Source organism: Euphorbia lathyris, chromosome 5 (genome assembly GCF_963576675.1).
Source record: "Euphorbia lathyris chromosome 5, ddEupLath1.1, whole genome shotgun sequence".
Taxonomy (NCBI): Eukaryota; Viridiplantae; Streptophyta; class Magnoliopsida; order Malpighiales; family Euphorbiaceae; genus Euphorbia; species Euphorbia lathyris.
This window is the reverse complement of record NC_088914.1, coordinates 50,554,764-50,580,482: the sequence shown is the minus strand read 5'-3', so window position 1 is coordinate 50,580,482 and position 25,719 is coordinate 50,554,764. Positions and strand designations below refer to the sequence as shown.

The window sequence follows — 25,719 nt, the reverse complement described above, 5'->3', positions numbered from 1 at the left end:
GTTAGGGATTTCATTTTTTCCGGAAGCCATTGTTGCAGATAAAGGTTTTGAGGTTTAGGGAGAGAGAAGAATTCGATTACAGAAGATCGTAAGCGTAAAGAGTAATAAGTGGGGATTCTTCCACTACTTATAGAGTTTTGATTCATTAATGAACTAGCCGTTTTCATCTTGGGACTTTAATCGACAAAGATTCTGCCATTTATGACAGGTTCGGCACATGGGTATTCATTATTACTTGTGTTTTTCTAGGTATGATTTGTTACACGTGTCATTGTTTATTGGTGCAAGTGGGCATTTACTCAGTTTGCAAGAATATGAGTCGTTTATGATACTGAGTATTTAATTCTACGTAGATGGGTTTCCTATCTCTTAGTAACTCAACATATGTTCATCACACAACATGTACATTCACTCAGCATAAGGTGATTACTCAATATGTCTATCTACTCAGCACATAATATTTACTCAGCATTTGTATCTACTCAGCATAGACTATTAAGCTCAATGTGCAGTAGTTACTAGATTGATATCAGTCAGCATGACAATCACTCAACATTTATTCAAATACTTAGAATTACTGAAGAGGATTAGACATACCGATAGCTTCCCTTAGTATGTTAAATTGTTCACGAGCTAAGGGCTTGGTGAAGATATCTGCAAGCTGTTCATTTGTTGGCACATAGGTCAGCTTGATCTCACCCTTTAGTACGTGATCTCTGATGAAGTGATGCCTTATGCTGACATGCTTCATCCTGCTGTGTTGAATAGGATTCTTGGATAGATCAATGGCACTTTTGCTGTCACATTTGATCTCTATTGTCTCAGTTCTTACTCCATAATCCTCAAGCTGTTGCTTTATCCATAGGACTTGAGCTACACAGCTTCCAGCAGCAACGTACTCAGCTTCAGTTGTAGACAGAGCAACTTATGACTGCTTCTTGCTGAACCATGATACTAGACAGCTTCCAAGGAAGTGGCATCCTCCTGAAGTACTCTTACGCTCTAGCTTATCCTGTCCATAGTCAGCATCAGTGTATCCTATGAGTGTGAAGTCATTTGAGGCTGGATACCATAAACCTGCATCAACTGAGCTCTCGATAAAGTTTATTATCTATTGACTTACTTTTCTCATCTTTGCATAGGACAGTATCAGTACCCATAGGGGTTGATATGGGCTTACAGTCTTCCATATCAAATTTCTTTAACATCTCCTTGGTGTACTTGGACTGACTAATGAAGATGTCGTTCTTACCTTGCTTAATTTGAAGTCCAAGGAAGAAGCTGAGTTCTCCCATCATAGACATTTCGAACTCAGTCTGCATCTGTTTGCTAAACTCTTGACACAAAGATTCGTCAGTAGCACCAAATATTATGTCATCTACATAGATTTGTGCAAGTAGGGTATGTTTACCCTTTTTCTTAATGAACAAGGTTGTGTCAGCTTTTCCTCTGACATAATTCCTGGTCAGCAGGAAGTTGGTCAACCTTTCATACCAAGCTCTTGGAGCTTGCTTCAGGCCATATAAGGCCTTCTTGAGTTTATAAACGTGGTTTGGAAATTTTGGATCTTCAAAACCGGGAGGTGATTAACATATACCTCTTCGTTTATAAAACCATTAAGAAATGCACTTTTAACATCCATTTGATACAATTTAAAGTTCATGAAACTAGCATATGCACACAATATACGTATAGCTTCTAACCTAGCAACTGGTGCAAAGGTTTCACCATAATCAATTCCCTCTTGCTGACTATAGCCTTGGGCTACAAGTCGAGCTTTGTTCCTAATTACATTTCCATGCTCATCTAGTTTGTTTCTAAAAACCCACTTAGTTCCTATGGATTTTTGATTCCTAGGTTTAAGTACTAAATCCCATACCTCATTTCTCGTGAATTGGTCAAGCTCCTCTTGCATGGCATTGATCCAATACTCATCATGCTCAGCATCAGCAAAGTTCTTTGGTTCATGAACTGATACGAAAGCAACGTTGCTAAGGAATTTTCTAAGCTGGTCTCTAGTCATTACTTTGTTGTTGGCATCATCCAGGATGGATTTTTCTGAATGTCCTCTTGGAATTTTTATCTCCTTGGGTAATGTTGAGTTGTTTGGAACAGGTGTTTCTACAATCTCTGCAGGGACAGATTGGTCAGCAAAGGTAATTTCAGTTTCGATTTTACCTTTGGTCAGTTCTTGTGCTAGTGACTCAGCTTGTCCATTCTGGTCAGCAGAAGCTGAGTTGGGTTCTTCCTCTGTATGTTGAGTTGTTCTTCCTGTAGGGTCAGTTTGATCGAAATCTACATGGACTGACTCTTCTACAACCTGGGTCCTTTTATTATAAATTCTATATGCTTTACTGTTTGTTGAGTATCCCAAAAAGATCGCTTCGTCAGCTTTGGCATCAAACTTTGACAGATTATCCTTAGTGTTGAGTATAAAACATTTACACCCAAAGGCACGAAAGTATCCAATATTGGGCTTTCGTCCTTTCCAAAGTTCATAAGGAGTTTTCTTTAATATGGGTCTTACCAAGGCCCTATTCAATATGTAACATGCTGTATTGACAGCTTCTCCCCAAAAATACTTTGGAAGCCTATTTTCACTCAGCATTGTCCTAGCAATTTCTACTATTGTCTTATTCTTCCTTTCAACAACTCCATTCTGTTGAGGAGTTATAGGGGCAGAGAAATTATGGTCAATACCATTAGTTTCACAGAATTCATCAAACAATTGATTTTTGAATTCTCCACCATTATCACTTCTAATGTGAGCTACTCTTAGGTCTTTGTCATTTTCAAGCTTTTTGACTAATGTAGTAAACATCTCAAATGTTTCATCTTTGCTACTCAGCAAGATGACTCAAGTATACCTAGAGAAATCATCCACAATAACTAAGGAAAATTTCTTACCTCCCATGCTGAGTGGCTGGATAGGTCCGAAGAGATCCAAATGTAGTAATTCCAATGGTCTTTTGGTTGAGACAACCTTTTTACTATGAAAAGACTTTTTGGTTTGTTTACCTTGTTGACAAGCATTACAAAGTTGATCTTTTTCATACTTTAATTTGGGTAATCCCCCAACTAATTGCTTTCTAACTAGTTTGGCAAGGAGGTCCATGCTGACATGCCCAAGTCTCCTATGCCATAGCCAGGAGTTGTCCTCTTTAGACACTAAGCATATACTTTTTGAAAATTGTTTTTCTAAACTCAACATGTAAACACTTTCTACACGAGGGGCTGTTAAAATCAAATCATTTGTTTTTCCCTCGAGTATCTGACACTTAGTATCATCAAATATAACCTTCCTTCCACTCTTGCAAAGCTGAGCTACGCTTAGAAGATTATATTTGAGACCTTTAACTAAGGAGACTGACTCAATTTTAGGGTTACCTCCGATAGTTCATGAGCCAACTATTTTGCCCTTCTTATTGTCTCCAAAGCTTACACTACCTCCTCGTTTGAGCTCTAGTGTGATGAACTGAGTTTCATCACCTGTCATGTGTCTTGAGCATGTGCTGTCTATATACCAGAGTTTTGATTTCTCCACGCATGTTAAGCTGACCTGCATTTTAAACTATTCGTTTTTTAGGTACCCAATTCTTTTTGGGTCCTTTCTTGTTAGTGTAAACAGGTGCAAAGTCATATTTTAACTTGTGACGACATACATTTGTAGTATGGCCACTTTTACCACAAAAGCCACACATAGTTACCCTTTGAGGGTGATGATGAGTGTGGTCAGCATTGTTGTGCTGAGCATGCCAGCATACCTTGGTAGTATGACCTTTCTTACCACAGAAGTCACATTGGACAGTCTGTTTGTTATGCCAGCACACAGCTTTTGTGTGTCCTTTCTTCCCACAACAGCTACATTGAGTAAACTGTTTATGCTGACCAGTACCTGAGTACTCAGCATGGGGTTTATTCTTTGTTGAACCTTTTATTTGGTTCTGTAAAGTTGTGACATACTTTCTAAGTTTCTTTGACTCAGTTTGAACCTCCGTCACAAACTTATGTAAGATTTGCATGTTGGTATGTAAATCTGAGTTGTCCTGGAGGAGATATCGGAGGTCACTCAGCTTGACCTCCTCAATCTCGTCACAGCGCCTCCTGAGTGCCTTAATCTTTTTGTTACACTTCTTAGTTAGTGTATATAAGTCACTCAGGGCATTTACCATTTCGTTTCTAAGCAAAAGTAAGGATGTTACCTCATTGTTGTTTTCCTCCTGTTCAGAATCTCCAGAGAGGTCAGCTTGCTCAAATTGAGATTGGTCAGCTCCATCATCTGTCATGAAACATATGTTGGCTGTTTCATTTTGCTCAGCTTCAGATGATGTCGACTCATCACTGTCACTCCATGTGGCCACCATTACCTTTTTGCTTCCATTCTTATCTTTCTTCAGATTAGGACAGCTTGACTTAATATGCCCAGTTTGATGGCACTCATAACATGTGACGGGCTTGGAGCTGTCCTTTTTGTATCTGGTGTCACTGGACTCAGCTTTATATCTGTCTCCTCTCTTGTATGGCCGCTTACTATTTCTTTCATTTCTTCTGAACAGCTTTTTCATTTTTCTAGTAAACATGGCCATTTCCTCATCATCAGTCGACTCAGCTTCTGTGGAATCAGCTTTCATCACTAGTGATTTCTGTTTCTTGTCCTCAGATTTTTCTTTAGCTTCAAAGTTTTTCATGGAGATTTCATGGGTCAGCAAGGAACCGATCAGCTCATCATATTTGTATATGGTCAGGTCCTGAGCTTCCTCTACAGCTGTCTTCTTGGCTTGCTAGCTTTTGGAAAGACTTCGTAAGATCTTATTTACTTGTTCTTCTTCATTGAAATTCTTACCGAGTCTTTTAAGCTCATTTATTATGTTGGTGAACCTGGCATTCATTGCTGAGAAGTCCTCATTGTCAGTCATCTCGAACAGCTCATACAATCGCATGTGTTGGTTCACTTTGGATTCCTTGACCTTGCTGGTGCCTTCATAAGTTACTTCCAGCTTTTTCCAGATCTCTTGTGCTGACTCACAACCTAAAATCTTATTGTATTCTGCAGCATCTAGAGCACAGTGAAGCATATTGATAGCCGAAGCATTATTTTGTAATTTTCTGAGGTCATCCTCTATCCACTCAGCTTCACTTTTAACAACTTTCTCATTGTTAACAGTTTTGTATGGCATATGTGGACCTTGAACAATTGCAAGCCATGCACTCATGTTTGTGGCTTGTATAAAGTTCTTCATCCTATTTTTCCAGAATGTATAATTTGACACAAAGAATAAGGGAGGTCTAGTGATTGATAATCCTTCAGGGAGTATCTGTGTTGTTTGGTTTCCTGGGAGGAAACGAGTGCTATTCTCACCCATTTTTAGGGATCAGCTCAAGATTGTTAGATCTTTGAGTAGTGAGCTTAGGCTCTGATACCACTTGTTGGTCCCTAGTAATTAGTTCCAAGGGGGGGTTAGGAACTAATGTAACTTTTTCGGCTTTTAATTATACTGACTTAATGTTATTTTAAGAGTTTGATAACTCAACGTGTTGGTCAGCACAGCCGATTAATTAGTCAGACAGTTTTAGTTCTATGCTGACTAAGACTGCTTGACCTGAGAGTTGGGAATTGACACTTGAAAGGTCAGCTTCCAACTCAGCACTCAGATTTACTCAGTTTCAGTTTTAACAATTTATAAGCTGAGTAAATTTCACAAGCAACACATGCACACACACACACACATATATATATATATATATATATATATATATATATATATATTGAGAGAAAGAGTTTAGAAGTTACTCAGCACGACTTATCCTGGTTCGGCCTCTCTGCCTACGTCCAGTCCCCAGTTCCTCCTGGGATTTTCAATCCAATACTGAGCTCTTTCAAGGTAGAGCACAAACCCTTTACAAGGCAGTGAGTATGCAAGAGTACGTCCTCTATTCGTCTACTCAGCTCCTACTAAGTGCTACAACCCAGCACCTAGATTTTTCTACCACTGAATACTTACAACCAAGTACTCAGCTCAACACTCTCAATATTCCTATTGATTACACACTTGTTCTTTTTCGAGTAAAGAACACCTTAGATGATTACAAAACAATCAATCTAGCATTTACACAGAGAATAGAAACGTTGGTGTAAGATCTTTTTGTATTTGAGTGCTTTGAAGATTTTCTCTCTTGTATTTTTCTTTTGATACTTCGGCAAATGATCCAAGGTTCTTGATTGTCCTTTTATAGATGGAAATCTCATCCTGGATCATTTTGAATTAGTTTAGCCGTTGTGTCCAAAACGGCTCTTTTAGGGAACATCTTCTGGTCAGCTTCAGACTGTTCCTCCATTCCCTTCCTCTGTTTTCTTCAGGCGTCAGATTTTGTCTTCTTGCATCAGACTTGTCTTTTTGTGCCAGTTGTCTTTTTCCAATAATCCATTGACCCATGATTCTTGGAATTAGTCTTCTGTATATTTTCGAGGCTTCAATTATTGGTGCAGAAGATTGCAGACTTTGTCCTTTAGTGAACGGATCTTTCATGCTGTCCTGACTGTTACTCAGTTTCATTCGTTATCTTCGAATGTTCAACTTCCATGCTGAGTTCCTTCTTAGTCAGCTCCGTTCTGTTTATTCAATTCTGAAAGTCTTCTAATTTGGTCAGCTTCGTTCTGGCAACTTTGAAGAAGACTTCTGAGACTGAGTTCCACTCCACTCAGCTTCTATTCTTTTATGCTGAGTTCCGTTCCACTCAGCTTTGGCTTATGCTGACTTTTGACCTGTTTAACTTTATATATATTTTTGCACTCAATATTGAACAAACACATTAGTACAATTAAATCAAAGCATTTAAATTTAATTGCCTCTTAATCATGGATGATTTTGTCAAATCAAAATCTTGTGGAAAGGTGTTTCAACAAAACGTACATTTCTGATGTTATTACCGAAAAAGAGACGTCACAGTTAATTTTGTAAATATTTGAAGCAAGAGGTAACCACGTTTTACAACTTGGACCTGAATCCACCCGAATAGCACCATTCCACCCTTCATTAAACTCGGATCGCATAGCAGAGCCATAAATAATTAAGTTTAAAACCACCCATTACCAAAAATTAATGAATTTAAAACAACAAACCCTTCAGCTCCACCATGACCGGGTATATCATTCAAATGGCCAATTTATTTTACCTACTATTTGTTGTTGTTGTTGTTTGCTGTTTGTTGTTACATTTTGCTGTTGGAAAAAGTTGTTGTTACACCTACAACTCTTCATTTTAAAGTGAAAATGCAAACAGGAACATGAAAATGAGCAACCAAACACTCCCAAAGTCTCTACAATCATCTGCCTCACTGACCCTTCAACATACAAATTCAATGAATTACAAACAGCTGCTACCGATTTAATTGCCCCAACTTCTTTTTCTATGAACGATTTGATTATGTTCAAACCAAATAAAATGGATCAATCCACAAAAAACTGCAAATTCCTCCTTTTGACAAAATTTGCATCATCGCAACAAACCATTCTAGACAAGTCAAACTTGTAACTTAATATACCAGATATAACAGAATCGCCTGCCTCCAGTAAATTCAATCTCTAAAAATATGAATTAGAGTTTCTTCACGATAACCACAAAAACAACAATGGCCAATCAAATTAATTCCCTTCCTCGAGACATAACAAAGTAAGACATTTTTAGCTGCACTCCACACACGGTAAAAAGATCACTATCTATAGAAAAAGCTGCTAGACTCGAAGAAGCTTGCAAAACACCAAAAGCAACTTTTAGTTGAACAAGAGATTGCTCAAAATATATCTTATATAGTTTTATTAATATATTCTTTTAGAATGTATTTTTCTATGTTAAACAATGTATATTATTTTGACCGATTTGTAAATACAATTCTCGTGGTTTAAAAGTTTGCAAATAGAAATAGAAGTATGTGCTTTGTACAGTTTACAAACTCAATTATTCCGTTAAAAATTATTATCGTGACAATTTACCTCAAAAAAGAGCGATTTGAAACAATTAAAAATACTGACTTTGCAAATTACTGAACGTATAACGTCTGACTTTGCAAATTAACTAAATTGCAAATATTGTTTTATCGAAAGTTTGACTCATACATCCTTTAATTGCAAATCTTTTAATTGTAAATTTTATAAAACACGTATTTTTTTACAAACTTTTAAATAGTATGGAATGTCTTTGCAAATTGATCAAACGGTGATTTTTTTTTTATTTGTGTTATTTATTTCATTATATAAGTTTGTGATTTAATGATTAGAAACGAGAGAATGTTATTTATTTATTTATTTTGTACTTATTAATTAATGATTAAAAACCAAAATAAAAGATTAAATAACCAAAGATAATAATGATTAACCTATCCAATATATTTTAATTAACTAGTTTATAATTGAGCTTCCTACATGAATATCATAATTAATAATAAAATTACAATTAAATCAGATCAGTAAACTTATTTCTAAATGTGTCATTATTTTTTATATATAACAAATAAAGTATGCTTTTACATCCTAATTTAAAAAATTTATAACTCTAATTCATAAATCATAACCCTAGGCAATATATCCTAGACCCTTAATTTATAAACTACAATTCTTAAAATTAATTAAAGGTAATGATTTTATTAAGTTGACATAATTCAAAACTATGACTTGATATAATTGTAGATACTTTTTCAAAAGTCAACTTCTATGTAAATTTCTCTTTATAATTTAAGTGACTAGTTAACCGGTTATATATACCCATACAAAAAGAAGTGTTGAAGAAAATGTGTCAATACTAAAATTTCAATGCGAGATTTATACATTTCTAAATTGTTTTTAATTTTCTTTTTTCTTTTTTCTGGAAGAAATTGTTCGTAATTTTTCATACGTTAAATAAGAAAAGAAAAAATTAAATGTAAATATACAATCGGAAAAAAAATATATATTAATTAATGAATTATTATTTTCTTTTAAGTCCAAAAGACATGATACAAAAAAAAGTTGTGATCTAAAAACATAAGTTTGTATCCGAAACATGAAAACTCCTAAAAAAAAAAGAAAAAAAAAAAAAAGAACCGGCATCCTCTGGCCATATAGGTAACGTTGATAATTCTCTTATTCATTTTTGGAATCTAATACGAAAAAAATCAATATTTATACAAAATAAAGCACAAGTGAACAAGAATATGACAAGATATATCCTTCTCTGTTTTTATCCCTTGTTATGCCTTGCCTTACCCTATTACTCAGAGTAGCCAATTTTGGCTTTAGGCAACTCAAAATCTTGCAGCCTAAGTGGGTCTGTTACATGAGTAAATTATGTCCATTTCAAAATGATATTTTAGATCTACAGATACACTCAGGATATGGATTTTCATAAAAAGACTCTTCTGTCCTGAAACGAGCTCTCCCTTTGATTCCTTGCAATGGACCTCTTCTCTTCCTCGGAGCTCCTTGCCTACAATTTCGGCACAAATTTAGAGTCGCTATGCCCCTATTACCTAGACAAGTAATGCCTCAAAAAGATACTGTCCTAGGACTACAAGGAATGCAATGCACCAAAAATTGATCCACAAAAAGAAAACTACCAAAGCAGAACTAACTTCAGAAGTTTACCAAAAAAGAAACAACTCAGAGAACCTCCAACAGTTCACAAAAAAAGAAAAAATTACCTGTTCTTGTGCATTTCACGTACAATATATGAAAATGAGGACCCCTCTTCCACCTGTCTACTTTCTAGTGTATCAAATAGTTTGACAAGTCCTTTTCTGCAACATTCACAAATTCATATCAGACCATATACACATGCATGAGTACGTGCGACTGTTTTCTGTTTGTTGGTGGTTGTGAGAAACAAACAAGAGCATACCAATTAAGGACTTGTCCCCAAGGAATTCATTACTTATGGCAGTTGAAGTTTGAAAATTCACATAATAATGGCCTTTGACAACCCAATCATGAACTTCAGAAAACATTTAAATACAAAATAATAGATGAGACCTGACCAAACTTGACACTCTGACTATAGATATCAGTCAATTAAACTGGCATCATGAGACTATATTTTCCAATAATTAAGCAGCCAACATCAAGAGGGCGAGCCTTGGCGCAACGGTAAACGTTGTTGTCGTGTGACCGAGAGGTCCGGGGTTCGAGTCTTAGGAGCAGCGGCCTCTTGCCAAAAAATTGGCAGGGGAAGGCTTGCCCCCAATACACCCTTGTGGTGGGACCCCTCCTCGGACCCTCGCTTAGCAGGGACGCGTAGTGCACCAGGCTGCCCTCTTAAGCAGCCAACATCAACACTGAATCAATTGTATAGGAGAATCACTAAAACATGATTTATTTCATGACACACCCAGAGCCCAAGTAAACTGTTAAATACAGTCAAGTCACCCTAATCCTTTGCATATATTCCACCAACACTTAAAATTCTAAACCTGCCAAAACCAACCCAACTGATTGCACATAATAAACGATCATATGCATGTGGACTCATCTTCATATTTATGTGACTCCAAACAAACATTATGTTTTGCACCTCTCTGGTGTGATTGTCTTGCGATGTCCCAAGAATCTCCGGTGGCCCTCAACAGCTCTGGCCATGTTACCCGAATGTGATGGGATGAATACATCACTCTCTATAGAAATAATATAATCAAGTGCTGCAGTCTGAGAGGCATGCTTTGCAAATGCCTTTAATTCTTCCTGAGTTGCCAATGTTTCCTGATATTTAACCCACAAAAGGGTAATATCAACACAAATAGCAATGTAAATAATTAATACATGCCAACAAAATTCTTGTGGAAAACCATTGACCCACCTTGAAGACAGTATTTGGGAAGCGAGCTGTTAGCTCTTGAAGGTGAGATTCACCACCATATATTTCCCCAGCTGCAATGTAAATTGTTGTTGATGAAGAATAACCAAGAGCTTCGATAAAGATTCCCACCTCCTTAGGAGTCAAGGGACAAAATCCCCCCTCTCTCTGTTCTGTTGAGTTTATCTTTTTAACCTTCCAATGGTTTGTGTTCTCCCTGATGACAAATAAAATTAAGAAAGATGAATGTATAGTATATACTGTTCACCCAAAAAAAAACCATGAAATGTGGCATTTAAATGATAGAATGGCATGGCAATGAATCTAATAGGCAGAAATTGTTTCCACTGTACATGATCCTAATCATTACGGTTCATGGACTCTCTGGGCATAACCAGATCAAATCTATTAAAATCCATGTACCTTTTCTAATTTTCAGACTGTTAATCAGTCAAGTTTTGTACTCTGACATTTTAACGACATATTTAACGTATGAACTAAATCTCATAAATATTAAAAATATTAATAAGTGACAAAAGAAAAGGAGTTAGCCAAAACAGCACCAAGGATGGTCAACAGAAGAGGATTGCTGAGTGTATACCATTGATCCAAAGTAGTTCTAACAGCTCTACTTTTAAACAAAAATATTAAAATGATAGGGGTATAAAACTAGTAAGAATGGCCTTATCTCACTTCAATCTCTCCATGCCCACCCCACTTACGAAAACACATGTACTTGTCCTAACATTCATGAAAGATATTCACACCATGCACATGTTCACCTGTACAAAGAAGACAGAGGTTCTCATGTAAACTCACCTCATTAGTCGCAGTTCATCAGACTCTGCCTTAGTCAGACCATAATCACAACCAGTGAAAGAAAGCATGTCTTTCTCATATCTTAGATGAAGAGCAATGTATCTTCCCCCACGTGATCTCAATCGTTCCACCAGCTTCTGTGGTGTCATCGTCATGCATTCTCAGAACCTAGTTTAACAGGAATCCCCATAGGAGATCTCAATGCATTGACACTAAAAATAGGAGTAAAGCCACCTTGTGTGCCGTGTTGTAAAAATAACATGAACTACTGGTTCTAATAAATAAAAAATTGTTGAAAATTTATTTGTTTTGAGCCTTATATTCATCATGAACTCCAGGGTTTTAGAAACTTCAAAATTTGCAGAAATCAATTTTACTTTTGGATAATACATGCTAAGGACAAACAAAGAAGATGCAATCCAGACCTTCCCTAGGCTTTCAATTGGGGGAGAGAAGCGAAGAGCATGATATAGAGCACGGCATCTTAACCTCTGGATATCAAGAGGCAAATCATTGTTCGCAAGACGGGAATCTGACTTTGCAACATGAATTACCTACAGGACAATATAGGCAGCATGAATATTTTTTTGTGCAAGGGCCCAAAAACTAACCTAAGACTTCATGTAAATCCAATACTTCAGACATGAGCAAAAGATTACTGAAAGAAAAACAGGGTCGAATCAGGGAACAGAGCTAGAGGATGCAAGTATACCATAGCGAATAGAGAATTTGTATGCATAACCTTTTTCTATGCTCAAAGCCAAAAAGTCTGACCAATTTTATGAAGCTTGCAAAAAATTAGCCACCGTTACAGAATAAAAAAAGAAACATCTAGAGCTTGTTTACTTGAGAAATTCTATACAGTATATATCCTTCGTAAGCGAAGACCAAATTTTCTGCAGCATAAACTTATGATCAAAACACAGATTAACCAACCCTTGAAGACAACTTTGTCTTTTGATTGTCTGTGGCGTCTAAATTATATATTGGTCATATTCTTTATGAAATGCATAAAATGTAGTCTTAAGTCTTATATGTATTACTCTTTTATCAACATGTAACATAATACATGCAACCCTGAAAGATAAAATCCAAAATGTGCATGCCATCAAGCTAAATTCCAGATAAGAAAACAGCATGATGCTTAATATCCACAAGCCATAAAGAAAGTACTCCTGAAACAATACAAAGTTGTTCTCTGAACCTTAAATTCTTTCCACAACCGTGTCATCTCTTCATAGTAGCCGACACCAGACCATGAGGTGAAATGTTTCCGAGCCCGTGGAAGTGTCTCCAATTCTTTAGGGAGCTCCTTCACAATCCTTACATCATTTTCTAAGCTTGTGATGAAATGATCCTCATCAAAAATATCTGAAAATGTGCTGCACATTGGACACATGTAAGTGAACAAAAGCAACTTAAGAACTAATGGAAAATAAACACCATTAAAAGAAATTAATTAGAGTACTGAAGTAATCTAACAATAATGCACATCATAAAGAACTGCTCAACAATACCTTGAGTCTTGCCAGAACGAACGCTTATCGAGTTGGGGAATGACTAATGTAGCATTCATGATGTGTGCAACAGCCACCATGTCTGAAATCTGCACGAAAATCAAAATCACTGAATTTCAACTCCGAATAAATAAATTATTCAGCAAATCAGGTTGTGAACCAGCATGTAATGCACAATCCCCATCCACATGATGTAATCGTCATAAATGACTCACTGCCTGTGAATTTCATGCATCAGGTACAACAGTTACTCATCACAGTATCCACTTCAGGTATTTCATTTCAGAAAACAAGTATTGAAGGAGAAGGAAGCCAAGCATTGGCACAAAGAGAGTAATTTCATAAATGCATGAAAGATACCAAACAGACTAAGCCAGCAAGAAAATGCCCCAGTAAGGACTAATGGAAGTTACTGAAGAACCAAAATCTGTCAGTAATTACCAACAGATTTTTAGACATAATCCCTTGGAAAAGAAAGGATAAATTGAACTAGAATTTCAAGCATGAGGTGAACCGTCCGTCATTTTATAGGATAGGGGTAAATTGGACCTTATCCACATAAATTTAACTGTAGAGCTTAACATTGAGAAATTAGGATCCTTGCAGCGAATTGTGACCAGATTCAGCATTAAACTGTATGAGTAAAGATGGAATAACTTATGGAAATCATATGACTTAGCAAGAAAAGACAAACCATAAAAAAAAATATTGGCAAAAAGACAGTTAACTAAATGCATGTCACAACTTACACCAGTGCGCATTTGATTCAACCCTCCGTTGCTTTGCACAGTTATATAGTTTCCCCAACCTTGAGCAGCTGATGTTTAAAGTGGAATCAGATAAAATAATTTTGTTATTTACATAGAAGTGTATGTGCATACGTTGTGCATATACTTGTGCATAAAACTGACAGAGGGACTAGCAGCTCGTTTGAAACTAGAATATGCTTGATGGCTCGTAATAAAAGTTAAATAAAACTGAAAAAACATAATCAAATGGAGTGACAGATGGGCACTGCTTTATGAATTTCATTGATCTTTACTAAAAGACTATGGGAAGTCCCATTTAAAAGAACTTATTGTATATAATTTTGACCTTCATATTTAACTGTAGATTTGATACAAGGGCGTAAACCATAGTTGAGAGAGGTATCCCACAATCGATCATCAGGCATCTGCAAAGTTAGAAGCTGATTAATCTTACAACCTTCAAACTTCTACATCAGTCAACATTGAAGCCATTTTTTAAGAGATCAATGCATAAAGCTTATAGAGAAAAGAAAAACCATATAGGCATTCCAGAAAATGCTAAGTACAAAAAGAAGCTTGAATGTTGTTTAACAAGCCACTAAAATAATAGTTCTCTCATTATCATTAAACTTGAGCATTAAGCAGTGCCAAATATTTTGATATTGAAAAATGTAGTCCAAAAGGGGAACCAACTGATCATCTATGTCCTCGTGAAATAACAAGAAGCTTTTCATATAGCTCTGATAATGACATTTTAACATTTAATTTTCGAAATCCATTGTACTTTCCACCTTTCACCATCATAATCAACTACTATTTATAACAACTAACTCCTTCGAGTATCAAAAACTAAAAGAATTCTCTGATGAGAGATCAGAAAAAGAAAGAATTAGCATCAATCTCTTTCCTGAATTCCACAGGCTCACTGTCCCAGCAGAAGCTAAAGATGCTAATAAAACTAATTTAACGAGATAGAGGAACGAGGTAAGAATATCCACTGAATAATCAAATAGTACAAGATAACTACAAAAGAACACAACCCTGGCACAAAAACACCTCAAGCACCCAAACTGTATACCAAATTACCCAATTACAAAACTTAAAACGATCCCCATATCGTCGAATAAAAAGAAATAAAATTTGCTTATGCAAAATCCTATCCAAAGAAAATCTGGAAAGCTTACTCTTCAAAATATAAGAAAAGTAACCAAAAGAGAAAGAAAGAACGTTACCTGTACAGATCGAAACTGAGAATGGGATTGTTGAGACAAGTAAGATTTGGGTTCATTTTCCAATATATGCCTTGAGTTGAAAATAAATATGAATAGTGAAAAGGAAAAGAGAAGTATAATGTATAGAGTAATAGAAGAAGGAGAAGGTTTCCTGAAGAGAAATCTAGCAGCTGACGAGCTTTTCATGTGAGAATACGCTCTGGTGTTCACCATCTCCGCACCGCACCGCACCGCACCTATCACTTCTCTTCTCTCATTTTCTTCTCGCCTGCTGGTACCGTCGATTCAGACGGAACGACTCTTTTCACGGGTCGTTCACTTCTTTTTTTTTTTTCAGAAAACCGTCCCGATTCTCTTTGGTCGGACCGTATAAATCGGTTACCACCTGACCGTCCCAGGCAGTACTAGTCGATCCTATATGGTCTTTTTAAAGAAAAATTAACTCTCAAATTTTCTATCAATTTTTTTTTATTTTAAATAAACGGTCATGTTAACCATAATGATTACGTAAAATTTAATCATTCACCATTAAATCTAGCTTTATGGAAATTTAAAACATCCTAAAATATTAAATTATTAAAAACTAAAATAAATTCTTAAAATTATTAAATACTATTTTTTTAAGATATTAATATTATTTTATGTATATATTTATATATATATATATAGAGGAGGGCTCTTGTGAGAACCCTTTCTTAGATGAGGACACTTGCTTAGATGAGAACCACCTAAAACTACGTAGTTTTGAGTTTAAAAATTAAAAAAAAATGTTGCTGCCTTGAGGGTTTAAACCTTGGACCCTTTGTTTACACTCCTTATTACTTACCACTGAGCTAATTACTTTTCTTATGTGTTATGTCGCGTGCTGATTAATATACCACTGCACTTCTAGCTTCTATTGTTTAATATTTGACGCATGCACTTATTAATATCGATTAAATGTGCATTATAATGAATTATTAATAGAAAAAAAGAAACGTGCATAATAATTAATTATTAATAGAAAAAAAATCCAAGAACATGCTTTAATTTCTTATTTATTTAATTCCTCCATATTTTTGTAATTTATGTTTTAAAATGTTAAGGACGATGTTCTAAATATTGTTTAATATTTGACGCATGCACTTATTAATATCGATTAAATATGCATAATAATGAATTATTAATAGAAAAAAAAGAAATATGCATAATAATGAATTATTAATAGAAAAAAATACAAGAACATGCTCTAATTTTTTATTTAATTCCTCTATATTTTTGTAATTTATGTTATATAAGAAAATATACGTTATGTTTTTTCAAACATGAGTTATAAATTATATTATAGAACAAACACGAACTATAAAGTTTAGAACGTACGATATATTTTTTAGAACATACGTCATGTTTTTTTAGAACATGTGTTATGTTTTTTCGAACATGAGTTGTAAATTATATTATAGAACAAATGAAAAAACGATCCAGATATCTACTGATTTTTTTAAAACATTATACTTAATTTTTGGAACATAAACTATAAACTTTAGAACATGTGTTATGTTTTTTAGAACATGCGTTACGTTTTTTAGAACATGAGTTATAAATTATATTATAGAACAAATGCAAAAATGATCGAGATATTTACTGATTTTTTTAAACATTATACTTAATTTGGAGAACATAAATTATAAAGTTTAGAATTATGTAACATTATTTAGAATTCCGTCCTTAACATTTAAAAACATAAATTATAAAAAATATAGAGGAATTAAATAAATAAAAAATTGGAGCATGTTTTTGGATTTTTTTATTCTATCAATAATTCGTTATTATGCACATTTCTTTTTTTCTATTAATAATTTATTATTATGCACATTTAATCGATATTTAATAAGTGCATATGTCTAATATTAAACAATAGAAGCTACATGGATAATGGTATATTAATCAGCGCGCTCCATAATGGATAAGGAAAACAATTGTTGTTTAAAAAAACAGTAAATATATGGAACATTTTTGCATTTGTTCTATAATATAATTTATAACTCATATTCTAAATAACATAACGTATGTTCTAAAGTTTATAGTTTGTGCTCCAAAAATTAAGTATAATGTTCTAAAAAAATCAGTAGATATCTGGATTGTTTTTTCATTTGTTCCAAAAATATAATTTATAACTCATGTTCGAAAAAACATAACACATGTTCTAAAAAACATAACGTATGTTCTAAAATTTGTAGTTTGTGTTCCAAAAATTAAGTATAATGTTCTAAAAAAATCAGTAGATATTTGGATCGTTTTTTCATTTTTTCCAAAAATATAATTTATAACTCATGCTCGAAAAAACATAACACATGTTCTAAAAAACATAACGTATGTTCTAAAAAATATGTCGTACGTTCTAAACTTCATAGTTCGCGTTTTAAAAGTTAAAATATATGTTGTTTCAAAAAAAAAAGTTAAATTATATGTTATAACGTATGTTTAAAAAAATATATTTTCTTATATAACATAAATTACAAAATATAAAGGAATTAAATAAATAAGAAATTGGAGCATGTTCTTGAATTTTTTCTATTAATAATTCATTATTATGCACATTTTTTTTCTATTAATAATTCATTATTATGCACATTTCTTTTTTTTCTATTAATAATTCATTATTATGCATATTTAATCAATATTAATAAGTGCATGTGTCAAGTATTAAACAATGAAAGCTACAGTACGATGGTATATTAATCAGCGCGGCACATATTACACAAGGAAAGTAATTAGCTCAGTGGTAAGTAATTTGGAGTGTAAACAAATGGTCCAAGGTTCGAACCCTCATGGCAGCAGCGTTTATATATATATATATATTTCTATCTTAAATATTTTATACTATTATATCTCATATAATATAATTTATATTTTAATTATATTTATATAATAATTGATTTATTAAAAATTAAAAAAATTAAAAAATAAGTTCGATTAACTTTTGAACACTTTCTCTGACCGATTATTATTTAATATGATTTTTTCTCTGAATAATGCCAATAATGCTAATTAGTCATTATAAAAAGTTTGGTTAAAAATAATGCATATTATAATGATTATTTTGGTATGTCATAAATAATCATCGATTTCAAATTTTATAAAGCGGTTACTGAATAACTAGTATCAAAGATTGATATTATCAGAAAATAGAGACCGGTTTCTAACACCAATTTTTAGTTAACCGGTGTCAGTTGGTGTGCGAATCTCCCCTTCCAAAAGAGATTCGCACATCAAGCCTCTAGGGAGCAGAGGCGAAAGGGGGAAAATGTTATTTTTCCCTTTCTAAATATTCTTCTTATTTGTTACCCTATGTCAATTTATTTATATATATTATGAGATTTGTTTCTTATAGGGTTACTACTATTTATTTCTTTACTCTTCCTTCTAATTATTCACACTTATGTTCGGTGTGTAATTTAATTTTCTTAATTTTATATAAAATATGGTTATTAATCTAATTTATATATTGTGCTATTTTTTGCAGTTTAATTAATTTTCGGTGTTAAATGAGCTTAAAAACTAAATGTAGGCAACTTCATTTTAAGTAGGGTAAAGTTCAAATAAAACCCTTGTGGTTTCACTAATTTTCAGATAAAGGACTGTGGTTTACTTTTTGTCAAAACGATGACTGAGGTTTTCAACTTTAGCAAAATAAGGACTTTTTCGATTGATACTATTAAAATCACCCTTAACAAATTCAAAAATGACATATTTTAAGAACTACTAATATTCTAAGCAACTTTAATTCTTCAACTTTTTTATTTCGAGATTATTTAGATGATGTTTGGTAAAGAGAGAGAAAGTTAATGTTTAGAGAGAGAAAGTTCCAAAAAAGATGATTTTCTAAAATCGAAAATGTAGTTCCATAGAAAATATGACATTGAACAACTTTAATTCTTGAAAATTTTCATTTTCAGGTCGTTAAAGATAGTTTTAATAGCATTATTAAAAGTGTAAAACCTTAGTCCTCGTTTTGACAAAAAGTAAACCACAGTCCTTTATCTGAAAATTAGTGAAACCACAGGGGTTTTATTTGAACTTTTCCCTTTTAAGTATATATATCATCAATATATATTTGTTTATATTACTATTTATTATTATAGATAGTGTTATTATTTTGTATAGTTATATACGAAGGATTTTAAATAGCCAGTGCATATTATCTTTAATCTCAAAGGGACGAGTAATGAACTCGAATCTATCAATAAACAAACAACAGATTTAGGGTTACCTCTTCTAAAATCTATTGAATAGCAGTGGAAGAAATTGACCATGGTATGTATCACCCATCTAGGAGATTGATACACTAAAGGAGCAATCACCGTTGTTCCACAAACTATAAGAATGCACTCCGAAGATAGAGGGGTGGTGGTGGCTAGGGAGAGCAGCGAGAGTGAAATTTCTTTTTGCAGTATCCTCTGTATCTTTTGCTATTAGGGTCTTAAGTTTAGCATTCATTGTTATCTATTTATAGCTAGGCTAAACTTAAAGGCCTAACCCTAACCATAACTGATCAGGTCACAGGCAGGCTATAAATGGATCGGTAAATGGGCCAAACACATTTACTCCATTTAATCCTACATCTCCCGCTCGCACGTAACAGAACATACTCCATTACTCTATCTCGTTCATAAGCGCAAATAGTTCGTGCGACCAGGATACAATCGAGAACTTAAACGTTGTATACTCGTTGGAGATATACAACCTCTCGAATTACGTGTGTAATTAAGAAAAAGTATGCTTTATTCTAGACTTCATATCACATCCACTATAACCATTATCATCTAAACATCTATTTTCACAAGCGTTCACACATGCATAACTATCCGGATTCGCGAAACATAGAACTACAAGATATGAACTTGATAAAGTCTTTCCTTCTTCCTACGTTTTTTCCATAATACTCCCTACATTCCCTTATATAAGTCATTTTAGGGTCAAGGTTGTAAAAAATGATAGGCGCTACTCGGACGGACAGGGCCCTCGAGGATTAATCGGTGATTAGTCGGAGATTAATCGGGGATTAATCAGATTTATATTTTTATATTTTTTATTTATTAATCAACAAATTGTTGTATAAATTCCATTAAAATATGTATTATACTATCCAAAATAATAATATAAAATTATTTAATATAGAAAAAACACGTATATTTGTAACATATATCTTTAAAATTGTGCAAACATCAACATTTCAACAACAATATCATCGAAACAACTTAAAAGTGAATTATAGTAAAGCAAAAAAAATAAATTCACAATTAAAAATGATTTTGTTCATTGTTGCTTAGGCGGTACCTAAGTGGTCGAGACGGTGTCGAGGCGGCCTATGCGGAGCCAAGCGGCTGAAAATCGCCTATGAGTCAATAAAACGCCTAGAGGGACTAATCATAGAAAATCGAGATGGATTCTCGATTTTGAGCACCTAGGTGGGGCCTAGACGGTCTAGTCGGTCTTTGTTTCGAATAGTGGATATTTCACGTAAATTAAGAAATATATTAGTTAACTAAAAAAATTCTCTCTCATGTCACTATTGGGGAATAAGAATTGGAATATTAAAAAACACATATACCAATACAAAAAAAAAATTAATATTTGGATCAAAAAACTAAACTAAAAGCTCTTGGAATCCTAGAATGACTTATATTTGGAAAAAAAAAAACTAATTTGCTAGAATGACCTATATAAGGGAATGGATGGAGTAATTAATTTTTCTTGCCTAGTCGGTCCATTTTCGAGCTGAATTAGCACTAGCTCTTGAGAGCATCCTTCTAAAGTAGATTACACTTTTTGAATTAGTTAAGGGTATCAAGGATAACGTTTCGAGAAAAACATGATTTTCATGAAGAGAGTCTCACACTAGAAAAAATATGAGATTGTCCTTTTTCCATTTCTTGGTCACTAAGTACACATGGTATGAAAAACATGTGATATGGTGTTCAAATCCTTCCATTTGAAGGAAACGCATGTTTGTGCTCAAAACAACATCATACGAAGGTTTCAGTTTCGATGTGCCACAACATCTAACCTTAATCTCTCTCATCATAGGACTACCTTCGGTTATTTCATTTAAACAACTCGGATTGAAATCTCAGATTATAAATAATCTTTTATATATATATATATATATATATATATATATATATATATATATATTTATTTATTTATCCACTTGTATGTATATCCCTGTCATGCAAACTAATGACTTAGATTTATTGTTACTGTAAGACGACATCTATTATTGAGCAAATTCTAGTTTACTCAAAAATTTACCTTGGAAATTATTAAGGTTAGAGACAATAAACTTCCCATATGATTACCAATAGTTATACCTACTTTTTTAGACATGAATTCATTAGGCAGAATGAACGCATGTACGTAGATATCAATGTGAAATAAGCGTACTTCCTTTGGCAAATTATTTACAGAAAATATCTGAGTAATCAGGATTTTATTATCAAAACTCCAAGATCGTTCTCTTTAACTCTTTTTATATCAAACTCATGAAAAAAACTGGAAAAGGAAAGGAACAAGTTTGGGTTAATTGATCTGATATAAACTCTTTTATCCGGTCTCTATAGAGAAGCCATGAGATCACGCATAGCCTGAAAATCCATTGGCTTATCTGTTAAAAATCTTCCAACTAAATACCAGCGAAAAATCCAAATGATTAGCATTCAAATATGCGTCCTCCACAGTAACACCATCACCATCCTTCTCCTCAAGGCTCAGATCTGCATAAGACAGTTCCAAATTGCTCGATGAAGCCATCAGTGAAAATCAACGACAAAAAAACTTGCCAAAAGGACAAGACGAAGGAAAATGAAATATTTAATTACCTAATGAGATCTTAAAGAATGTGATTTGATTCACTCAGAAAAAGATATATTATAATCTCCAATTTTCATATCCTATTCCACAAACACATGCAATTGCAATTGCTTTCTTCTATTTTTATTTCTATAGTTCCATGAGAAATGGCTTTTTGAGCTTACCTTTTAAAAGAAAAAGGTCCCTTAATCACAGGCTACACCATTCTTTTGGTCTTTTAAAACTATTTAAGTTCTATTATTAAATATAGAATAAAGAGTAATTTTGATAATTTAAATTTTATTTAGTTAAATTCGATCATTGATTCAAATATAAAAATTAAAAAGCTTTTATGAAAATAAAAATTGAAAGACTATATAATTATTTACCCTAGATATAATTTCCCTCTAATAAGTAAGGGCAATTAAGTATTTCAAATGAGCGGATTATAATGAATTTTTGCTAATATGAAAACTAATTAATGTAATAAGTAAAAAAAAGTGAAGAACTAATAAATTATTTACTCCCTAATAAATGTTAGTTTTTCCTTATATTTGATTTTTCCTTATTTTTTTATTTTAGAATTGATTCCAGTTACTATTAGTAGTTATTTGCTAGGTTTTTTTTTATAAAAAAGGGAAGTATCAATTAGGTTCAATTAAAAAGGGTTAAGGTGTAAAAATACCCCCAACGTTTTTTTGTCTAATTCGTACAAAAGACATTATATTTTTTTATATTTTTTTCACATCCCAACATACGTTTGTGATTTGTTACTGATAAAATGACATGCGTGTGAAGTGTAGATGACCAGATTCATGGCTGAGAAGACAGTTTGATGAATTATTTATCAAATTGACCAAATTTATCAACGTTAGGGGTAAAATTGCTCTTGGTTACAAACGTTAGGGGGTAAAATTGCACCATTTTAGACGTTAGGGGTAAAATTGCTCCTAACCCAAAACGTTAGCGGTATTTTTGCACCTTAACCCAATTAAAAATAAAAATATGTATTGTTAAAATTGGGTTGAGTAGTAAGATTTGAAGTCGCTTATCAAATTCAATTACTAGAAAGTATTAATTGAGAGACAAATCATCAAAAAGTATTTAATCAATAAAAAAAGGTACGATAATTACAAAGACAATAGACAATGAATTGTAGTAATCTTAAAGAAGAGAAAGAGGAGAAAGAAAATTATTATTATAATGAATTATTATTGAGAAGGTAATGAATTCAAAGTGTAGAATTTAACAAGAAAGCCTGAGATTTAGTTTCATAATAATAATGATTTGAGGAATTGTAAGAAGCATCAGCTGAGAAAATCATTACACCATTAACATCAAATCCATTATCCTTCAACAAAGCCAAAGCTTCAAAAAAAGCATCTCCTTGAATTCCTCTTCCTTCAACTTCATAACTGGCCAACAACTTTTCTTTATCAAACTGCATACTCCTGTTCTTATAAGCTTCCAAATATGCTTCTGCTCTTCTTACTTTGTCAGTATAAAATTGATAATTCACATAATCTATTACATCTCCATACTTGTTATACAACTCTATGTAAGGTAACACAGTCGAATAAAATGGGGCTATGGTTGCAACTGAAGCAACACTTTGGTTTTTCAAAAGGCTAATTAGCTCCCCAATGCAATAACCAAAACTACCATTGTTTTTAGGGAACTTTTCATAGTCAATATCAATCCCATCAAGATTATAATTTTCGATTATTGATTTTAGGGAAGAGAAAGCATTTGATATCCAAACTTTTGAATCTTTAGGGTTATACCAACTTAGGGTTTTAGAACCAATGCTCCAACCAGAAAGACTAGCTAACACTTTAACATTTGGGTGACTTTGTTTAATGGCTGAAACTGAATCTGGAGTTAGTGTATTAGCCCAATATGGTGAAAATATACCATTCTGTGAATTGCCTGAAGAGTCTGAATCAATTGCAAAGCCAAGTATGAAATGGAATTCTATTTCTTCTTTGATTGGAACTGGATCAAATGTTACACCTTTCCCTGTCGCCCCAATGTACTCCATCATCACCTTTGCATCTATAAACATATATATATATATATCATTAAAACAACAAACATCTCTTTATTACATAAATAAAATAACCTTAATTACCAGAGAATTGTAGGGAAAGGAAGGCAACTCCAGGAACACAGAACAAGATAAACAGGTAAAATTTGAGTGATCTCATTATTATTATTATGTATAATTTAATTTGGTGGTTTGATTTATAAATATGAATAGCAGCCGGCCAAAAGCTTCTTCTCCTTCAATTGTATCGTTCTGAGATTTCTTAGCAGCCGGATTTTATTACTTTCACAACAAACAAATCTTTCTGCCGAATCCCATTCATCATATTCTAATTTTCTTATTTGCTATCTCCATAAAAATTTAAATCTCAGAGATAGAGATTCAACTCTTTATTACTCGGACAAACTTTTTTTTATTTCAAGAAAGTCATTCCAACCATTTCAAATAGAAAAAATCAATGAAATAGTGGCGTAGCAGCTATGTTGGAAACAACTTACTCTTACATATGACATAGCAGCCACGTGACATTAAAATAAAAAAGGATAAGGTACTAAAATAGGTTTATGGTTTTTGCAGAATTATCAATTTAGGCTCTACGAACAAAATAGCACCAATATAGGTGACAAAACTTAACGGAGTAATATCAACGACGTGTCTCGTTCCGTTATCGAGACCTAAGTTGGTATTCTTTTTTAAACGTTAAGCCTATATATTGGTGCTATTTTGTAAGTGGAACCTAAATTGATACTTCTCCAAAAACCATAGACCTATTTTGGCACCTTATCCCATAAAAAATGTCGTATGAAACTGTCATGTGGCAACCAAAATATGTATTTTTTTATTTATTTTTTCTGTCATGTGGCATACACGTGGTTGACATGAATATCACGTGTTATTCTTAAAAGTAAGTTCTTTCCAGCGTTGTTGTCACGTCACTTCTCCAGTCATTTTTTCTAGGGTTAATTACAAATAACTACCCTGTGGTTTGACCGATTTGTGATGTGGTACCTGTAGTATTTTTTTTTTTTTTTTGCAAACACAACCCTATGGTTGCAAAATTTTACATGTTTTTTTTACTTTGCCAAATTTGGCCGATAACGACTTCGAAATAAAAAAAATCAAGAGCTAAATGATATTTTAAGCAACTTTAATTCTTCAACTTTTTAGGTTTAAGGTCATTTAGGTGTTGTTTTTTATGAGAGAGAAAGATAATATTTAGAGAGAGAGAAATCCAAAAATGATGATTTTGAAAAATTAAGAATATGGTTCCATAGTAAATATGATACCAAACAAGTTTAATTTTTGAAAATTTTCATTTCGAAGTCGTTATCGGCCAAATTTGGCAAAGTAAAAAAAACATGTAAAATTTTGCAACCATAGGATTGTGTTTGCAAAAAAAAAAATACAACAGGTACCACATCGCAAATCGGCCAAACCACAGAATAGTTATTTGTAATTAACCCTTTTTTCTATCTAAATTAGTTGGAATAAATTTACTAAAATAAAGAGGAAAGTGTAGTGACTTTATTAAAACAAATGGAAGTTCAGTGACATTTTTAAAACTAACTATAAACTTCAGTGATCGTTGGTGCAATTTACCTATAAAACTATAGTAGGGAATGAGAATGAAAATGGTAATTTTCGGATAAACTGCACTGATAGTCACTGACGTTTGAGGTTAATATCAAAAAGGTTATTGAACTTTGT

The 25,719-nt window shown here is 33.2% G+C and overlaps 2 protein-coding genes across 3 annotated transcripts; both read right to left on the bottom strand.

The window, feature by feature from the left end:
* Positions 1–8,941: 8,941 nt before the first annotated feature.
* Positions 8,942–15,475, bottom strand: LOC136230114 (O-fucosyltransferase 38). Of its 2 annotated transcripts, XM_066019051.1 has the most exons (11): positions 15,135–15,475; positions 14,249–14,327; positions 13,903–13,970; positions 13,154–13,242; positions 12,841–13,018; positions 12,062–12,190; positions 11,637–11,773; positions 10,821–11,034; positions 10,539–10,723; positions 9,673–9,768; positions 8,942–9,458 (listed from the first exon to the last, which is right to left on the bottom strand). In XM_066019051.1, the coding sequence occupies exons 1-11, from the start codon at positions 15,345–15,347 to the stop codon at positions 9,329–9,331; spliced, it is 1,518 nt and encodes a 505-aa protein (XP_065875123.1). In that variant the 5' UTR covers positions 15,348–15,475; the 3' UTR covers positions 8,942–9,328. The 2 variants fall into 2 exon arrangements, with proteins under 2 accessions (XP_065875123.1, XP_065875124.1); XM_066019052.1 differs by lacking the exon at positions 13,903–13,970 and having other exon boundaries at positions 15,135–15,328.
* A 7,721-nt stretch (positions 15,476–23,196) lies between these two features.
* On the bottom strand, positions 23,197–24,351 carry LOC136229776 (chitinase 2-like). Its single transcript, XM_066018669.1, has 2 exons — positions 24,097–24,351; positions 23,197–24,020 (listed from the first exon to the last, which is right to left on the bottom strand). The coding sequence occupies exons 1-2, from the start codon at positions 24,170–24,172 to the stop codon at positions 23,197–23,199; spliced, it is 900 nt and encodes a 299-aa protein (XP_065874741.1). The 5' UTR covers positions 24,173–24,351.
* Positions 24,352–25,719: the final 1,368 nt, after the last annotated feature.

What these genes read in the sequence shown, in the direction of transcription:
- LOC136230114 (XM_066019051.1), bottom strand. Translation starts at nt 15,347, where the DNA reads ATGGTGAACACCAGAGCGTATTCTCACATGAAAAGCTCGTCAGCTGCT. An exon ending in CTCAGTTTCGATCTGTACAG is followed by an intron (nt 14,328 to 15,134) that starts GTAACGTTCTTT and finishes CTAACTTTGCAG; the next exon opens with ATGCCTGATGATCGATTGTG. An exon ending in ATCTACAGTTAAATATGAAG is followed by an intron (nt 13,971 to 14,248) that starts GTCAAAATTATA and finishes TTTAAACATCAG; the next exon opens with CTGCTCAAGGTTGGGGAAAC.
- LOC136229776 (XM_066018669.1), bottom strand. Translation starts at nt 24,172, where the DNA reads ATGAGATCACTCAAATTTTACCTGTTTATCTTGTTCTGTGTTCCTGGA. An exon ending in CCTTTCCCTACAATTCTCTG is followed by an intron (nt 24,021 to 24,096) that starts GTAATTAAGGTT and finishes ATATGTTTATAG; the next exon opens with ATGCAAAGGTGATGATGGAG.